The 21,166-nt window shown below is 30.5% G+C and overlaps 2 protein-coding genes and 1 long non-coding RNA gene across 13 annotated transcripts in view; 2 read left to right on the plus strand and 1 right to left on the minus strand.

Annotated features, from left to right (window-relative positions):
- Positions 1-21,166, plus strand: part of Trpgamma (Transient receptor potential cation channel gamma) — an 82,209-nt gene that overhangs the window by 26,951 nt on the left and 34,092 nt on the right. For 4 of the 10 annotated variants that reach the window (XM_083086898.1, XM_083086906.1, XM_083086899.1 and 1 more), the window contains one exon: positions 12,909-12,951. The gene's annotated coding sequence lies outside the window, so the exon portion shown is untranslated. Of the gene's footprint in view, positions 1-4,215; positions 4,276-10,858; positions 11,148-12,908; positions 12,952-14,970; positions 15,013-21,166 lie in introns of those variants that run through there. The other 6 variants (XM_083086902.1, XM_083086905.1, XM_083086900.1 and 3 more) reach the window with 5 other exon arrangements.
- On the minus strand, positions 3,224-6,555 carry LOC145964308 (protein THEM6-like). 2 transcript variants are annotated; one of them, XM_083086926.1, is made up of 4 exons: positions 6,259-6,555; positions 5,475-5,654; positions 4,124-4,338; positions 3,224-3,767 (listed from the first exon to the last, which is right to left on the minus strand). In XM_083086926.1, the coding sequence occupies exons 2-4, from the start codon at positions 5,623-5,625 to the stop codon at positions 3,522-3,524; spliced, it is 612 nt and encodes a 203-aa protein (XP_082943052.1). In that variant the 5' UTR covers positions 5,626-5,654; positions 6,259-6,555; the 3' UTR covers positions 3,224-3,521. The 2 variants fall into 2 exon arrangements, with proteins under 2 accessions (XP_082943052.1, XP_082943051.1); XM_083086925.1 differs by having other exon boundaries at positions 3,232-3,767; positions 5,475-5,665; positions 6,259-6,547.
- On the plus strand, positions 14,083-15,639 carry LOC145964309 (uncharacterized). The gene is made up of 3 exons (XR_014436408.1): positions 14,083-14,214; positions 14,843-15,019; positions 15,102-15,639. It is a non-coding gene; the product is annotated as an uncharacterized LOC145964309 (long non-coding RNA).

The following is a 21,166-nucleotide window of genomic DNA, read 5'->3' on the forward strand; positions in this document are numbered from 1 at the left end:
CTCTTTGCATAAACAGGACCATCAATTTTCAACCGGAAATTGGCGGACGATAATTTGCCGTTCGACAGGACGCGATAGATTTTGCATTTCGCATCGTTCTTCGATCGTAAACGCATGATTGATTCGCCATCGAGGACAAATGCCTTGTTCTCCGTTTGAACGTCCGGACGCTACCGCTCCTGGTAAATATCACCACGTCAATATAACGCCGTTTGTTCCGATTTTTCTCGCTTTCTCTTTCCTTGCTTTTATCAACCCAAACATGCCGGGCCGACAAGTTGTTTTGATAATTCGTGATTTATAGCGACAGATACGCTGCACACATGGCATTTTTCTCACATGGCATGAAAATCTCGCCGTTGTATTGTTAGCCGAACAAGTACACCGAAAAACTGTTGCTTACTTCCAGTTCCCTCTGTCAATAATGTAGTCGTAGGTGCACCAAAGAGTTTACCCTCCATTGCATGACAATTCTTTTAGTTCACTTTCACAAATTTTCTGTTGTATATTTTCTTCGATGTACAGTTGAATAATTTGGCGGATAAGTAAGAAAGAAATTCTCTTTGATTGTGGCGGAAATGAATTTTTAGCTAGAAAAAGAATGACATTTAGACAGTTATTTAAATAAAATCATACTATCATATGTGTATTTGAGAACTTTCGTCGAACTTTCTCGAAAAAGTCATTTTTCTTTGGAGACCTGACCTTTTACAAAATCTGTATTCCGAGATCCTTTAGAAAAAGGATTGATTCTATTCGGGATATACATGGAGACGCGTTATATAAGTTTTCTTCTTTAGATTTACGATTCAACTGTCAGCTCCTGGGAGAATATCGTTGTTCGATACAATGTATGATCGATGAATCCGTAATAAATAACGACTGATGCAAAAATGACAATATACTCGTTACATACGACATTCTGCCTACGACTGCAATTTCCCAACAGTTTTGTTTAACTTTCGTCGACAATCCTGCCCGTACCCCTCCGTGGACGTCAAGAACACTCTCTACCGAACACTCCATGTGCGGTTTTTCATTTCTGCAGCTACCCGGAGGTGCATTCATTTCTGTGCAATTGCTAATTCATGAATAAAAATGGAAAAATAGAGTCAAAGTAATAACAATTACTAAGTGACAAAATTGAGTTGAGATGCAATTGGAGCGTAAGAAAAAAAATTTTTTTTTGTTATATGTTGTATTCCACAATATTCACTTTAATTTCTTTATTTAGTTATACATATATCGATTCCGAAATATTTAATATAATTTTATATATTATTATCTCTCTCTCTTTCTCTCTCTCTCTCTCTTTCCGATATTCTTTTAGTATTAATTTTACTATGCTGAAAATGGACTAAAAAATGGTTCGAAATATCCGTATTTGTGTATATATTTTAACAAAATTAAATATTTGGAATATATTAACAAAAAAAAAAAATAGAAAAGAAAATTTTCTTGTACTCTAATTACTGTGCCTCAACTCTTATTTGTCAATTTTGTCACTTAGTAATTATTATTAATTCATGTCGTAATTGTGTTGCAATGAGCTATTTGTCGCACATTTCGTTTATCTGATTGTATGAGAAAAAAAATTCTTTTATTTCACTACTCTGTTTATTAGTTTACCACTAATATTTTAAAATTTACATATTTGTGTATTATATCTTGGTAGACTAGAAATTTGAAATAACAAATAGCTCTTTCATACGTCGAACGCTGTGCTTTTGTTACAAATCGATTTTAAGGAAATTTACATTGTAATTATGATATTAACTCTACCTATTTTAACTCTATCTTTCCAGATTTTCAAGTCATTTTTCTCTTTTCTTCATCCGAGTACATCACATTTATTCGTCCTTAGCCATTTGTTTACGTTATATTCGTTTCAGCGCAAATCATCAATCATCATTTAGAAATGAGAGCAAGAGATATTCCTTCCCCTTTGCTTTCTTCTATTCTTATACCTTGACAAAAAGACTCACTTCGAAAAATCAAGAAACTAAATAAATTGAATCGGAATTTTTGAACTTTCTTTCAACTTTTGTACTTTTATGTAGCAGATTTATTATCATATACAATCCTTTTAAAAGTGCGTGCGTGAAATCTAAAATACAATTTAAGGTTTATTGAGCAAATTTGGAAAAAATAAAACGGAATAATAAATTTCATTTTAAGCAAAAAACAATATGATGTTTTAAGCAAAACTAGCACAGTCATTGATCAAAGTTTGCGACGGATCATATTTTTCTCCGACGTCTTTTCGAGTTTCCGCGTTAAGAGTCGTAGATGGCTCCATTCCTGAAGAGCTCTCGGCATCGTCTCGTTCGTAAAGACGACAGAAATGAGCCGTGCTGAGAAGGGGAAGGGAAAAGAAGGGAAAAGAGGTCGCGATGGCATGACGGAAGATGCTTTCGATATTTGCAGGCTGTCGGTACCACGTCATGCAACATGTTACACCAGGAAATTCACTGCAAATCTCGGAAAATGACCTGACAGCTGCGACGAATATCTCGCGACTCTGCTTTTCTCCTGCAGTTTTTCTGCACTGCATTTCGAAACTTTTTTTCATCGTAAATCCATGTCATTATCGCGTATACGATCGTGAGTCAATAACGAAAAGTGAAATAAACATAAGATGTGATATTTTTTAAATTTGAAAACTCGACAATTTTTGATCTGCAATGAATATGTATGTAAGAAATGAGTTTCGATTGCCTTCAAAAGTTTTATGAACTAAATATATATCTTCTGTTAATCACAAATATTACACATATTGTAATAAAGAAGACTGTTATGATTCCTATATAAAACTGTGTTTCAAGTTGCTTCTGCAAAATTATTATGATTTTTTAAAATTATATATAAAAATTATAATAAATGTGGAAATATAGAAAATATAGAAAATAATATTATTCTACGATTTTGAAATTGGTTTCAAATTTTTATATTGTAGAAGATAATTGTACAAAAAGAGAAAAACGCAATACACAAATTCTTATACACAAATTCTTATTTTTGTTACTTTTTATATTTGCTTTAAATATATATATATATATATATATATATATATATATATATATATATATCTTAAAAAAATATATTCAATATTTTATTTTTATTAAATATTTTTATATCTCGAATTAAAACATCAAAAAATATTATTTCAATTTCAAAACATGCGTTATATTCTTTCGTTACATTTTCTCATGTTTATATAAGATATACAATCTTTAAAATATGTACATATACATATATTTATATTTATAATGTAAAAGAGAGAAACATTTTAAAAATAAGAAATATTCTTTTATTAGACGCATGTTTTGAAATTGAAATAATTTTTCGATGTTTTAATTCAAGATATACAAATATTTAATAAAAATAAAATATTAAATATATTTTTTAAAGATTGTATATCTTATATAACCATGAGAAAATGTAACGAAAGAAAATATAATGAAATTAATAAAAATTAGATCAAAAGATAGTGCAATGAATGTATATTAAAGACTTAATTATTATTTCATTTCTTCTTGATTTCTTAAATTTTGAGATGATTCTTTTATAGTCTCCATCCACAATTCGAATTCTTTAGTGGCCTTCGGTTTACATATTTTCGGTTCAATATTGGCAATTATATCTTCTATTGGTGTTTTCGATCCAATTATAGTTTGTCTATTTAATATGATGGCGTAAATAAAATTATTTTTGAGACCAATGAATTGTTGCTCCATATAAAAGTGCTTATCATCCCAATAAATAAGCTATAAATTGAATGTAAATTAAATTTTATAATTATTTCTTAGAAAAAAAATACGAAACTAATCTAATTAAATCGATTAAAAAGTCAGAGTTAATTCCGTGAAATAAAATTTTCGTAAAAAAATTAAAAGATCATTTTATTATCTTATTTAAGAAAAAATTCTCATAAAGAAAAAAATCAAAAGATATTTATTTATATTATCTGCATATTTTTTATAAATTTTCTTAAATCTTGTCAGAGAGAGATTTCTAGTACTTTTTATAAATGAAAATTTCAGGAAGAAAAATATATAATTTTTTAGATTGCATTCTTTTAACAATATAATTATAAGACAAACCAAGTTGCAAAAAATATTACCTTTGTGATAATCTTGTATGGCATAAAAATAGAAATTGCTCGACGATATCGTATAATACTTGCAGTTTGAATAATAGTGCCATTTTTTTTAGCGATTGCCGCATAAAGTCCAGTCCTGACAAAATAATAATAACGCGCAAAATCCGCCTCACGTAAGTATCTTGCATTATTCATATGTATTAAAACTATGTCTATACCTTGAGTAGTACAGATTCCTAAAAAAAGAGAAATTCCGTCAAGTATTATTATTTTAAGTATACATTACTTTTATCTTAATATGGTTAATATGAAATAAAATTCTACATCTGAAAAAATTTTGTTTGGAAATTTAAAAATAATATCAAATAATAATAATAAGGAAGGAAGGCTTATTTAAGACCAAGAAAAGCACAGGTGGTATTGCGTTTTATAAATCTATAATTTTTTAAAAAAGAAAACAAATTCTAAAAGTACAAACGTTTCGGTTCCTTTCGGACCCTCCTCAGAGTGACAATAATAATTTAATAGAATATATAAAAGAATATAAATAGATAAAAAAATTATAGTATTGTAGAAGTCGAATAATAAAATTGTAAAAATAAATTTCAAAATTAATGATCACGAATTATATAAGTAAAATGTATATTTTGTACATAAAATTACACATAATTTTCATAATTCATTCATTTTTTAGCAAAAAATAATCTGATAAAACAGAACTGGCAAGCATAAATTACAATAAATTATAATCTTATACATTCGTGATCATTGATTTTGTAATCGACTTTTGAAATGTTACGCATTGGTCATATTCAACTATTCTAATATAATTATAATTTTAATATTTCTCGTAACATTTTTTTTTAAATTATCCCTGACAAAAAACATATTTTTAACGATATTTTAATGAAATTAAAATGTTACATGAATGAATTACAAATTATCCTGTTTACATCTTTTTCCATAAGTAAAAATTAAATTTATTTTCTGTACTTTATCTTATTGTTCAAATAATGCCTTCATGTGTCGTTCAACGAACTAATAAATTACTAATAAATTACTAATAAATTATTATTAGTCGGTATTATTAATTGGCGATAAACTAAGAAAGAGAAACACACACACATTTTCTCTCTCTCTCTCTCACTCTCTCTGTCTCTGTCTCTCTCGCTCTCTTTTAGATATAAATATATTACTTTAATTTTTGCAACTCTTTAAATTCTATTTACAAAATTTATATATCCGATAAATTAATGTATTTAAATCTTATTTTTCATAATTATTTTATAAAGTGATAATTTATAAGTTTGATAATTTGTGTTGATAAATTTATACACCTAATTTATACTAATCCAATAACTTAAACACTTACCATAAAATGTATCTATATCCAATAGCTTCTTCTTTCTATCAAATAGTCTTCCCCAAGTGATAAGGAAGAAAACGTTCAAAAAATAATTCACATCAAATAGAATATAAAGGATGGCGATTATCGCCATGCCATAAAAATATAGCGGAAACATAAGAATAGTTGATATGTGCTGCTTCCCACCTGTTTTAACACTGAGCAATGATATGAAGATCGACAAATTAAAAACACGTTAATGTTGCGAAAACTCAAGAAAGTCACGTGCAGTATAATAACAGCGAGACACAACGTATCAATACACAAAGATCAAATTGTAATATCCGCAGAACAGTCGATTTCTTATTAAGAGATTTAATCGATAATTTGAGTTTATATAAAATGTTTTTATGATCATGAATTATCATATTGCAAAGTCTAAATTCTGCTTTAAGAAATGTTAAAGTAATTTTTTACAAGTGGAAATTAAAACAGAAAATGACAGTGTTTGTAACTGATGGTAAGTTTATAATCTGCATATCGTTAAATTAAATAATGATCGAAATAAAAATCAGTCAAAATTTCTGAAATGCATTATTTGAAATTAATATCAAAAGTAAAAATAAGTCAAAAAACGTATATAAACAGTCGAACAGATTTCGATGAACAATAGCGCTCTTTACGTTATTCTTATTATTATTGTAATAAGAAACAGTTTATTTCCTCAATACTACAAAAGTGTTATTCCATATGCAACGAGCCAATTATTTTTTTCGATATATATTTTAAAATAAATTCTTAAGTGCAATACCTTCTTGAAAAATTGCGATCGCCTTCGATCTTTACTGAATTGATGATATTCCGAAACGAATAACTCGAGCGTGTTACTTGAACGTAGAACGGATAAATGGATAACTCTTAACACATTTACACCGGAACGTTCAAAGGTCAATGTTATCTATTGTCTTTGCCTACAGGCATACATTATGAAACAAAACTTAAACGTCGAACTCGTATCTTATCGCTCACATATGCAGTGTCGACAAATGTGTCATGAAATAAAACAAGAAAACATATTCAATTATTGTAACTCGTGAACACTTGTAATGACATATCTGAAGAAAAATCGAATCATTTATAGTGTTTTATCCATTTATTTTAAGATAGGAGTGTGAAAAATCTAAAGACGCACATATGCATCACCCGAACTTTAGTAAAAAAATTTGCGTCAATATGTTAATTACATTAATTCTTGTGAACATTAATTCTTTATAGTCTTGAGTCGCTATCGATACTTCTCACTGGGCTCGACAGTTTGATAACAAACGATGCGACGTAAAAAAATAAAATATCCGGGAAGAACGATGAACGGCAAGAGATTTCCTTTCGTTCTTAACGTACACTATCATTTATTCTCACAGTTTTTCCGTCACACACAAGTATATAAGAAAGATTATATAAGAAACGATATATATCATATAAACGGTTAGATACAGGATTGTATTTATGCTAGACTATACAGGGTGTATCAGAACGACCGTAACAGCAGTTTTTTGAGGAACCTAAGCATTTTAGAGAAAAATGTTTCATACAAAATTTGTAGGGCTTAAAATAACCTATTTAATGATTATATCAGTTTGACTTTGAATAGCACCGTCAAGGTCACATAAAAAATACTTTGAATTTTTTAAATGGAAACCCCCATTTTTTTATTGCATATTCTTGCAGCTCATCTTGAGAGCTTTCCAAAACACTATAACAAAGTATTTTTTCATTGAGTACTTTTCGAGTTATGAGGCTTAAAGTAATATCTTAATTTTACATAAACCATAAAATATCTAGTAAAATATTCATTTTTCGATTATCTTACCTTAATACTTTTATGTACAAAATAATGAGAGGAATCAATTGGTGTAAAGAAAACACATAATTGTTTCGAAGAAAAAATATGTAATTTGCAATTAACAATTACATATTTTTTCTTAAAAACAACTTTCAAAGTATTTTTTAAAATATGTAATTTGCAATTAACAATTACATATTTTTTCTTAAAAACAACTTTCAAAGTATTTTTTATGTGACCTTGACGGTGCTATTCAAAGTCAAACTGATATAATCATTAAATAGGTTATTTTAAGCCCTACAAATTTTGTATGAAACATTTTTCTCTAAAATGCTTAGGTTCCTCAAAAAACTGCTGTTACGGTCGCTCTGATACATCCTGTATATGTGTCGAATCCCATTTAGGAGAAGAAAGAAATGAATCCAGAAAACGTTTTTATACAAAAAAACATCCTAAGTTAATTTATATGATGCTTCCCTTGTCTGAAATGAATATATAACTCAATCTCATAGGTCTATTGTATATCCAAATTTGAGTTCATTAATTGTAACGATTTCAATTTCCGGTTACAATAACGTGCAACCATTCCAAGCAATTACCGAATTGTCCTAAATTCATAGGTCGTCGTTCGCAAATATCGCTGGACGATGCGATCAAATAATCGTAGCGCGAAGCCGGACTCGTGACATCGATTAACATGTCGACGCGACGTATCCGCTCGTAAAATTGGGCCGAATAATCGATCGACTGTTCGGCGAAAGCTTCGACGTGTCACGGGTCCACTTTCGGATTTACGATCAACGTATTTATATGCACATGTAAATTTTCGATGGGATATTTTCGCGGATGCACAAATTCCTCCTGGCAGCCCGTCGTCGCTTTAATCAACGCGAGACGCGTTCCCAAGCGCGATTTAATCGAAGCTCCATTCAATCGCTATAATGACGAAGTAAATAGCGCTTGTGTTTTTCTCTCTACGTCTCTCCTTCATTACGCGTTCATCGTTACATGCATACTTTCCGGCGACGCAAAACCGAAGGAAATCGAATTCTACCCCATCTCTCTCATTTATCTCTCGTTCGCGCACGTTCTTTGTTCACGTTATCGGCGTCATTCCTTCATGCCACGCTGACGGATAAGGAACGATAAGGGGTCTATAGAATGTCACCTTGCGAAAGTACAATTTCGCTCGCAGCCATCGATAGGATATAAAAGATAAGTCGACAGGAAATCCCGGGTAGCATCATAAATGCACGAGGGACCTTCGGTTGCACATTTTGCAATTTAAGCACAATATCTTTTTTTTATATATTTCTGTATTTTATAGTGTTTTGTTGCTATTTTTTGACGCTACGATATATTTATATTTTATTTTATGTATTCTTCATATAGGCAACCTGTATCATTAATGTTTGATTGTATTTTCAATGCAATATTGAAATTTCTCGCGCTCCTGTGCACTTTCGTGTTCATCTCTCTCAGAAACATCGCGGAATATTTAATTTGAAGTCAACTGCAAGTTTGATAAGTACTTAGTTGAAGATATTAAATTCAGGCTTCCTTAATACACGACCTAGTCATCAGTTCAATCTTTCTTTCAGGAATTTGCGTTTGCGAAATATTGAGAATATTTAATTAAACTGATCGCGATGTGAGATTTATTGGAATTTTTTATGCATACGTGTTTCATGTAAAAAGCTATAATTTTTATCTTTCAATTTTATATATACTTGAATATTTATTAAAAACTATTTAAAAGTTGCTTAAGATTAAAAATTAAGATTAAAAAGATTATTAAAAATTAATTAAAAGCTTTAGATTATTAAAGAATATTTCAGAGAATTTTCATGTTTTTTCTTATTCTTTGGCAATTCAAAAATTTTTCTGTGAATTAATTTATCATCGAAGAAAAATTAAAAAATATATTTTGTCGTACTGTCGAAGAAAATAAATTATTTGGAAATATAAGCGAATTTTTGGCAAGTTAAACTAATGGTGCCAAAAATTGTAGAGTAAACAAGCCTTTAAGCGGGATAAAATTACATCAAAGTCGATCGCATGATTTCATTAACGTTCGAAAAAGAAGGATTGCGTCCATGAGTTACAGTAGCAATCTTGCAAAGCATTGATCTTTATGTCTAAATTTAGAGGACTAATGGAATTGAGATAAATTCAACGAGTTGGCAAACATCGTATGACTCGAACCATCCACGTGGCCTATGTTGGTTGTTGGTTTTATGGTCGTTGGTTGATAACGGCGCAAAAAAAGGACAGTCCTCTCCGCAATCTGTGAAAGGACTGCGACAGTTTATTTTAAAAATATAGGAATGGTGTTGTTGCTTCGTTCGAAATTATACATAAATTGCACTTGACATTGACTACTAAATAAGAATTTGTTATCTACAAGATATTTTATTTCTTTTGCACTATTTTTTAATCACAGACTTTTTTTTTATCTTTCTGAAAGTCACTTTTTCTTTAGCAAGAATATCGATGGAAGTCATTTATTATAAAGCCAATTTCTAATAGCACATGATCTTGCAAGTAAATCTTTGATCTTTAAAATTCTAAAAAATAAAATTTATTTAAAGAATTAAAAAATAATACCATAAAATTAAGACATTTTGCATAATTTATAAAACTTAATTTATATAACTTAATTCGCGCTAAAAATCTTTAATTTTTAATTTTAATTGATTTTGCAATATTTTATTATTCAATTTCAAAAGCCAGATTTAAATGTATTATTTGTCAATGTACATTCTTGAAGTTCGAGATGCAAACTTTACGAAACATCCTGTTTACACTCGTTCATTCCTAGTGTATACATGACATCACGAAATGTTATGCAAGCGAAAACTCTTGGAGGTTGGCTTTATAAATTCGCAGCGAGAAGTTTATCAAACAGGAACAAGGTTGTCGTTTGTGTCCCACATTACGAGTTTCCACGAATTCCATGTGAATTTATCAATTTCACGTGAAGCTCGGTTTTCGCGAGCAGACAGCGAAACGAGCTTTCATCAATTTTCACGGCTTACGTGTCCCGGAAGTGCGGCACTTATGAACAGAAAAGGGCCGCCATTAGAACGGAGGTCTGTACGAAGCATCCGTGACAGAGACAGCGAATTTCGAACTGACGCGAAAATACATCGTAACGACGTCGAATTTCTTCTGACGCTCCATTTTCAAGGGATTAACACATCTTGTGACAAGACTCGTGATGCTCTATATATAAAAAACTATATATCGTGATGCTCTATATATAAAAAACTATATATGTATATATGTATATGTGTGTGTAAATCTTTCTCTAACAACATGAAAAAGTTTATCTTTTTCTACTATTCTATAAATATAAAACAGCAGACAAGAATTTTAATTACAATTTAATTTAAATTTGAAAAAAGAACATAATAGAATTCTTAAAGTTAATGATAATAATATAAAATAATATAAAATAATATAATAATATAAAATATAATGGTAGAGAATAATAATAATAATAATAAAATAAATTAAAAAATAATAATGTAACATAATTTAGAACGTGTTAATTCGCTGATATTAGGATCTGCTAAACCGGAAGATGTGATAACATGGATATAGCGAGAGGTATCGGCGAACATACCCTCAATCAGCCTCCGACGTGCGATGTTATTGGGTTCTCGATCGACACACTTGAACATTGGAGCGCGAAGACGGCGCGGGCCCTAAATCGAGGAGAATTGCAGGAAGCTAAGGGGAGCAAGGAGGGCAGATTATCGATTTCCCAAGCCCGGAAGGTCTAGCCCGCAAGGAAGAGGCTGCTCTCTCAAGAGGTACCTCTCGCCATTTCCCTTTGGCAAACGCGAAAGAGGGTTAGCTGAAAATTTCTCTCGCGGTAAAAAAGAGATGAGGTCACAGGGATATCTTCTTTTGCCGTATTTCTATCTTCCGAGAAAGTCACGATTTTCCGAATAAATCCGGTTTATATTTCGCGGAGATCGCAGCTGTGCGACAATCTGCGTAAGTTGAAGAAGAGTCGCAAAGGCAGTCTTTTCTCTCCTATAGGTCTCATTTCTTTTTTACGAATGTATAACTCAAGACATTTGTCGATGTCATATTTCACGATGTCGCATAATTTAATCATTGAGATCGCCAGCTGTGACATTGGATATCTTGTTTAATAATCGACACGCTCATTCTTGTATTTTTTCTATTTATTTTAACAAATTGAATAGCGTATAGATTTTTCAATTATCGCATGTATCGAGTGTATAATATATAACACAATATATTGATACATTGAAATAATTTTTTACTCTAATGAGATAATGTTTCAATAATAACGAGGACTGCCTTGAGTTTATTCTGGCATTCAGAATTATATCTATTTTTCTTCTAAGAGATTTATTAAATATGTTTATTAAACAATAAAAATTAATCATACGATTTAATATACGATTTTATCACAAAAATTCATAAAATTTAAAAAATTCTTTCAATTTTATAAAAATTATGCTTTTATAATGTAATACATACATTTTTTTGTAATATATGTTTGAATTTCTTGGTCAATTCAATTTAGATTTCTGTATATACTCTCTAAAAGTGAATCAGTGTATTATCACTGTAATCAGTGCTGTACTTATAACTGCTTGTAATCAGTGAGTATTTACTGTTTTTCAGTGATAATACACTGATTCACGCTAGTGAAAGTAGTATATAGTATATTATCACTGAAAAACAGTAAATACTCACTGATTACAAGCAGTTATAAGTACAGCACTGATTACAGTGATAATACACTGATTCACTTTTAGAGAGTAGAAATAGTAAAAAGTTTACTAAATAATTAAAATTATATGTGCTTAATCACACATCGCATTTTATCGCGAAATAATTAGACTATTTTAAAATGACTTCGATAATTTTTAAAAATCAATATATTATATGAAAGTTAAATAACAGATTTAAATTACTTAAATCTCAATTTTCCTCAGTTCTTTTTTTAAGCTGATAAGCAAAATTTTGAACGCGCCATATATTTTGTAAAGCAAAAGTTTTTCGTGAAAGTTACAAAGCGCGTGCAGGATAATATAACGTATGGATGTTGATTTATTGCCGTGTCTGTCGGACAGAAAAAGAAAAGTAACAGTATTTGTTAGATCTCAGGGAAAACAGCGGTATGTAATATTTTACCAACGATCTCGCATCATTGCCAAAAGTTGAAATTTCGTTTGCCGTTGCAAAACTGAAAGCATTCTTTTCGAACGCGCGCGCTATCTCACTATCTACCTTTATCCTGAGCAAACCTCATTTGACGGAAACAAGAACTTTTTATAGGCAATCTTGGGAGTTTATAGATCGATAATAAGATTGGTTGCGGCTACCGAAGGGCGTTATAAGTAATGATGATTTTATATTATGGAAGAGAGACCGTGCTACATATAGAACGAACGTAAAAAGAATATGATTACAAATTATAATATATGTATGTGCAATGTTATGAAATAAGTTTTTAGTCTAAGGTAAAATTTTCTGCATCATATATCCTATTTTATCTAGTTCTATTCTATTCTACCTTACTAAGATATATGATAATGTCAGCATCTGATCATAAAATATTTCTGTTTCAGTTTTCAGCCGAGGGCGATCATGACAGGAACATACCGGAGATCGGTGAGTGCAAAAAACAATGTTTTTTATTGATTTCACTGTTGCTTATTGTCCTCGTTTCTTACGATCAATTTTTAAATTCTTGAAATTGTTTTCCATTGCTTCAAATTTATTTTTAAAAAATTTATTATGTGCAAACTCACAAATTTTCGTTATCTCAAAATTAAGAGCAAATAAAAATTTATATACATTTTCTAACAATGATAGTGATATGAGAAAATAAAAAGTTTAATGAGAAAATAAATTTTAATAAAATAACACATTTTTAAGACTCTATATATATAAAACTGTAATAATATATATAGAAAATACAGAGTCAATAGAATATTCTTACATAAAATGTAATTAACATAATATACTTAGAGAAATATCACCAGCCAATTTTATATATTGCGAATAACCGACAATGTAAGAATTAAAGTAACCCGACATACATATTCCGGAATTATTTGCGGTATTAACCGATACGATCAATCTCCATAAATTTTACGTTCAATGCGCAGCGAAATGCAAGAGAAGTATCGTAATATCAAAAATCTTCAATACTTTTGTTTCGACATGAAAGATTTCACTTTGCTAACACATCAAAAGTTCAATATTCTTATTCACCCTAGCCAAGGAACTTTGAACGCACATAGTCGTGTATTTCGTACACGTCGTTGATCACGATGAACGATCGTTCGTACATGGATAGATGGTAGAAATAGCCGCCGCATTTTACGAAAATATTTATGGAACTATATCGGGCGTTTGAATTACTCTCAAGATTCGGTGAAAAAATATTGGCGAGAAATATTTTAGCGAGAAATATATTATAGCAAGAATCTCTCATTGTGCCGTCATATATATTCGCACGTTTATTAAAATCTCTCTTCCTCTCCGTCTGGATCTCGTTAGAATTCGAGGAAATTCTACAGAGTGGCATTCATTCGACGATAATTATCGCGTTTTAATTTTCGCGGTTGCGCCTCGTTTTACTTTTTTTGCATTTTTTTTCAAAATTATTATTCATAGTTTCAAGACTCGAAGAAAATTAACTATTACTAACATTATTATTTTTGTTACGCTATTGGAGGATGTGTTCGTGTACGACCGTTGGATTTTCGCGCTTCGATAACTGACAATGGTTCGTTCAATAACGATACCATCCTCGTTATTCACGCATCATTTGTCTCGTATCCACCATTATATATATTCCTGATATTCTGTCAGAAATGTCAACACATATCGGAGGCGATGTCATGAAAATCAAGGAGAAAGAAACGCGTAAGACAACAAGACGTAATTTTTGCAAAAACTTTTGTCAGATTTTGCAAGAATTATATCAAAAATACAATGAAATTTTTTAGATTCTCCTTATCGTAAATAAATGAAAATATCTGTTAAAATTATGAAATCGAGAGAATAAAATCTAGAATTATATTATTTAATTTGTACGAGAGAAATTGCGCACCTTCTCTAATAAAATTTATAACAATTTTTGCGATAAAATAATAAAAGAATAATTAAAACAAATGGTAAGAAAAATTAAAGAAAAATGTTTTAATTATCTTGTAATTTGACTCAGAATAAATAGACAAATACAATTAGTAATGATTAATTATATAAATAATTAAACCAAAACTAATGGAATATTAAAAGAATATTCAGATAATTATTTAGAAATTCATATTTACATCAATTAAGTAGAAATAATTTATAGACAAAAATTTTTAATTTTTTTTTATAATCGTGTCTTATCTGAAACAATTAATTACTATTTTAAATATTATCTTCAATATGTAAATAATAGCATTGTGTAAATATCATGATACAGAAATATGATGAATTTAATGAAAATATTTATAATTACTTTACAAGAATAGATGCACATTGAATTTTAATAAAATTCTAGAATATTGAATTTACGACATAACTGAACCATTTGGCCGGCTTCCGGATGGACCTGCTCGTTTGCGTTTAAAACCGCGGCCTTGTAACCCAAGGCTGACTTCTAATTTGCTCTGGGTGCAAGATCAGGTGTGAACACTCGGACAAACAAGCTAAAGGATTACGCCCTAATCGGTATCTGGTAACTGTTTACGTAGTACTGTGTGAATTGCTATTTTGCATACGACTATGCTCGTAAGGATAACACTGGACCGGCATTACAGGAACGCCGAAACTGTTGTGCTCTCCCATAGGGATGTTGCGCATCCACGATGCGCGGATACAATTGATCCCGGCGAATGTCAGGAACACTAACTGTAACGTCGTGTACGCTGATTAAAGTCTTAATTGTACGGAATAAGAACAGATTTCCGTCAAGAAAATTCGTTTTCTTTTTTTGCAAAGTTTAACGGTCAAAACTTATTGAAGTTAATTATTTAGTTTGTTGTGGATTCTTTATAGAAAGAAAGTAAAAATGTTTGAAGAATACGCCAATAAGGTCGCTCGTAAATCTCACGAATAGTGAAATAGTACTTTCGCTATATTGTAAAAATTTGAAAGTTAAACTTTACCATATCTTATCTCGAGCTTTAGCTGTCGGCATAAAACACGTTATTAATGCAGCATAGCGACTCCTTGCCTTTAGAAAAAAGCTCGGCGTAAGATAAATGAAGGGAAGGCAAATGATTATAACGCGTAATGATCTTCTTTGAATATGTATAAATTTACGCTTCGATAAACTTATTACTTATAAAAATACAATATTACGGCTTTTCTTGTCACACAATACGAGATGGGAAAATGCACTGGAAAAGCACTCGGACTAAAATCTACTTTTTCCAATACTATACGCTTCCCATGATGCGCACGAGGAATCCCTGCCGTCTGCGAACATTAGTCCCCCGAAATTTTTTCCTCCAGTCCATCAACGGGATTGTAACGGGAAACTGATTCGATGGTTCAGAGAAAGAGAGAGACATTCAGCTATCGGATTTCTAGATCAAAACTTAGCCGGTCATGTTCGACTCTCCATTCGCCTGCGATCTATTATTTTCAACGCGGTTAATGCACTTTTTTCAATCGGTCTTATTCCAGAACAAAGAATATCTGTATCGAAATTGCGTTTTCAAATTCCTGTGTCGAAATTTATCGTTGTTGCCTCTCGTCGGTCTTTTATTTTAGTTTATTCATTGATTTTCAAATTAAATTTAAAGCCATAATTAATACACCGCAATCAAGTAGTCTCGATTTAAGAAAATTATATTTTTATCGGATAATTTAATGATATAATCATTTAATGCTTTCTTTTACAATTAAAAACAAACCTTTACAATTAAAAACAAATTACAGTTATATTTTAAAATTCTGTATGTGTATATAATTTTTTAAAAGAATTTATTTTAGAAAACACACACACACACACACACATATATATATATGTCTACAGGATGTAATCATGGAGAGTTATGTAGGTTCGTTTTTATTCGTTCGTTTTATTTTTCTGTGTTATTTATTTAACGAATAAAAGCAATAGCTATTTAGTTTGTATTAACCTATATGCGATATGTAAAAAATCGCGCAAAATGTCGCAATAAATTTCACGAATTATCAGGAGTGCAAACTCTGGTCGTTTCTTAAAAGCTAAATGCGTCGCAAGTAGATACGGTCCACAATACATTAGACGATGATGGACGCACACATTCTTCCCGCAGATCTGACTGGCGCGCATACTCCCAAAATTGATGTTCCCGTTACTTCTCAATGTCCCCTTTTGGACATAACGCGATTTCGCCATTAGCTTAACCGCTCATGGGGTTAACCACAATTCAGAGAAGTAAGTTTCTACCATGAGCTACAGCATCATCGACGTTGCTCTATCGTGTTTTAATAACTTTATCTTGCAAGACAAGTCTATCGAAAAATTGTCAAATATCGTTTTTATATTGTAGATATGAAAAATAGGACAAATAATGACAAGGAAATATTATTACTTACATATACTCGTTTATCACACACGTCGCGTTTGTATGATAAATTGAATTCGGATTAAATTGAATTCCACATGTCGTTTACTAGTTAACGAAATAATGATCGAGTCTTCGATTTCTGAAGGATCATGCGCGATTTTAATTGGAGAAATTCACGAGAAGCAAAAAGGACCATTAGTCAGCTCTTATTTTAAATGTTTGTTGATTTGAAATAATTATATGTCAAAAATCTTATTTTTAATAATTGACAAATAATCGCGCGAATTATTTAAATTGATTGTTGATCATTAACAATTATTGCACTTTATCCATAATGATCATTAGCAAATTAAATAATTGAATATTGCACGTATAACAGTTATAAATTATCGAATAATTCACTGTTACAGTTCTTGTTTGTCATTCTCTATTGGCATCTTTGATAGGATGACTTGCATACGAACTATTGCGAGATCATGCGCTGTCATGATAGAATTATCGTCATATCAGACAGCTCTCTCGATTTTCGAGCTCATTGAGCAATCTCATAATGTCTTTATGAATAACCTGATGAAAATTTCGTCTTTTATCAATTCTATTATTATCCTATTTATATTAATTTCAATAAATTATATACATATTTTAGAATAATATCCATATTTTTTAATAGAAAAAAATATTTAATAATTTTACATTTTAATAATTTAAATACTTCAAAAATTTGTAGCATTATTATCACACATAAAATTTTAATCGATTTTCTCTTATAAAATTGAAATGCGATAACATTTAATTTTTTTTAATTAACTTATAATGTAAAAGAGAGAGATCTCTAAATGCGCTTTAAATATATATATATATATATATATATATATATATATATATATATATATTGCCTCGCAATATATAAGGATAATTTTCGCACAATTTCTCTCGATCACCGTTAATCATTTTCATTATACTCATTAATGACCCATGTTCATTTATGCACATTATAAACAGCAGATACGAGCTGCCCCAGCTGTGTCGTCTGACAAGCTTTCATTTCATTATCAAGTTCATGGATTACATAATGATATAAAATAAAAATATAAAATATTTTGATTGAAAATTTCAGTAGAAGAAAAATTTTGTTCAATATTTTTCAATTTTATTAAATTATATTTATAATAATAAAATACTTTGCTTATAAAAGCATACTAATTAATATTTTCATAACAAATATATGCAATATAAAATAATAATATATAAAAAATATATGTATAAATATAAAATGTATTATAAACATAAAATTAACAATCAAATTCAACATAAATTACATAAAAATTAATGCACACATAATGGTTTAAAGCTGTCAGAAGCATGTCAGATGATTAAAGGAAATTTTTTCAATTTCTATAATATTTGATTGTTCTTTCCTTTAAAAAACAGGGATTGATCTCTGCCATTAAGCACATAATAATTGCGCAGATCTGTAACACAATTGGAAGTTAGATATTAAAATTGTGCAGAGCACAGTAGTGAAAGATTGTCTCGGGTCAGACGCCATCCCGTTGCGTTTAAGCCTTCTAAATATCTCTCGGTGAGCAGACAAAGGACGTTTTATGATTTTGGCTTCCCGCCAAACGAGTGCCTACATGCATGCGTACATACGAGGAACATCCGTTACAAGTCATGGCTGACGGACGCTATTATTTCGGCGTTCGTGTAAGTGAATCCGCATAATTAGGAGCGGAAAGAAAGGACTGATATAGAAGGAAGCGCCGTACTATTGTAATCCCAAGGGATTATATACGGAAATTGTGCTTATTATTTATCACAGCGTGTTTCAGCGAATAAAAAAATTATTATCTGCGAGTCTTTAGATTAATTTATCGCGTTCTTATTTTTTCTTTCTTGAGAAAAGTTTTTGAACAAATTTTTTCTTTGAATTTACATTGAGTAGTGAGACGTAATATCGGTCAAAGAAGTTCGGAAGTACGCTTTTTCAGAGAGAACAAAATTATTCCACGGTTGGCAAAAGCTTTGCATCGGAAAAGAAAATCGTTCTCGTATAAGTATGTTAAGTGTTGGGATTTCGTAGCTTTTGTCGAAAATGGATAAACTGATGAATAATAGTATCTTTTCAAAGGAATATCTCTCGATGTCTTTCCAAGTTAGACAAGCTCATCGAGGAATATCTCTTTGAAATATTATATTTTCGATACGAATTATCTATCATGCACAGCGGAGAGAAATGTTATGCTTAGAATGGAGAGATTAGCTATGTAATGAATTTATTCAAACTTGCATAACTGAAATAATATTGTTCTTGTATTATATAGTTGATTAAGTATGCATATATATACAAAAATTAAAATTTATAATTTCAAATTATTCCATATTCAGAGTAATAACGTAGATACATTATTTTCATATTTCAAACTTATTACTTCTCATTATAATTTTCTTCTATTCTATTAATTTTCTCTTTTACGAAATAGCTATATTTTCTTGTTGTAAATCATGACATCGCAATGGTTTGGCATTAACCGATTCGTGGGAAACGAATGTAAAAATCGTTTAATCGAGACAAACAAAATTAAATTTTCCGAGAAAAAGAGAAACAGAAAAAGAGGAAAAAAGCGACACAAACCGCAAGAGTTAGTGTGGAATTTCTATAACTTTTTTATTTTTCTGTCTGTGTGAAATCATGAAGAATCTAGTTGGATGAAAAAAGAGCGTGGTGGACGTCGGCTTTGCGTCTGCGATCATTTCAAGCGAGAAACTCTGCTCGCCGAGAGAATTCCGGAATGGCATTTATTCCTTTAGCAACTAGCAAGTTAGTTATGACGCAATAAATTGTCACCTACTGTAGCCCGCGAACAGTCATTGCAACTCGTTCATAATTTCTTATCATTCCTCTTTCACTACTCTGGTTCCTCATTTATGCTATCTCAGCATCTATCTCGGAAATAAACATAAATCCTGTGCATCAGCTAAGTAATATTTGGAAAGGGAAAGAAAAGCGGAAGTGAATGAGAATGATATATTAAGAGTTATAAAAGAGTTATAAAATAGTAGTATAAGTTATAGAAGTATAAGTTAGCTTTCTTCATTCTTTAAGGTTATTTATTAAAAATTCGTTAAAAATAACAAATCTGTTATAGAATTATATACTAAATGATTTATTATTATAACAGATCAAGATAAAATAGAAAATAAATTTTTCAATATATATATAAGCAAAACTGAAAATAATGGCTAGTTTATATTTAACGTTTTTTATAAAAACTGATTTATTAGCATTGCTCTGCACACATATCTAATTCTTCTAAAAAATGAAAATGAAAATGAAAAATATTCCTGATATATTTTTTATTTTTATTTTTGAAAGAAATACAACATTTCGACTTTAATATAATTTGCGATTTTTTTTAAATTTTTGATAATAACGGAACATAATCGTCCTATTTTTATTAATTGGTATATTTTCAAATTGTCACATTTAAGTATACGTCGACGAAGCAGCGAAAATTATTTTGCACACAGAAGTTATTCAGCACGATCAAGATGTCCGATTCATCCAATAGTGCCATCATGGAAGTGGCGTCAGAAAAATCTGTCAGGCTTTATCACCCTCGTGTCTCGGACACGCAATGCGATATGTCATCCGTGCGCACCTAACAGAACGGAATAGGATTTAAAATTCGTAACCCGACGGAATTGTCTGCGGCGTTTCGTGTTCCCTATCTTTCTAACACAAGCTGGAACAGCTTTGTCCTTCCTATGTCGAATGACCTATTTTTCGGTCGATGCCGAAAGCAATCGGGTCATCGTAGGGAGAACACAAATTAAAGAGAGGTCAGCAATGGGAGAGAAGAGGGAGAAAACAGTGGGACAAACGACTTCGATTTCGACCATTGAAATTAAATTTACCTGTTTTTATGCGACACACGTTCCTCCTGAGACTACTACATAGATGGATCATTAATTATGCAAGCTTTATCGCACATATAAAAGAATAGTGATTGGTAGATTCTCTGACTTTTCGAAAGTTACTTTGTGATATAACAAATTGATGTGAAATTAATCGTATCTCGCTTTAACTTTAATTTGATTAAGAATCATTTTTTCGAAAATGACGTTAAAACGAATTTTTTAGCACAATATCTTCTTTCAGCGAACATACGTATATAAGCGGTTTATACATATATGTAAATATAGTATTTTTGGCCACGTAATTTTCATGAGAAAGCAAGGGAGATAAAGGATTGCTTGTGGAATACGAATGGGAGGCTTGTTATTCAGCGAGAACAACAAATTGCGTTCGTCTATCGTGC

This window comes from Camponotus vicinus, unplaced genomic scaffold (genome assembly GCF_025532165.1).
Source record: "Camponotus vicinus isolate PSW18456_S1 unplaced genomic scaffold, iyCamVici1.0 SCAF_13, whole genome shotgun sequence".
NCBI lineage: Eukaryota > Metazoa > Arthropoda > Insecta > Hymenoptera > Formicidae > Camponotus > Camponotus vicinus.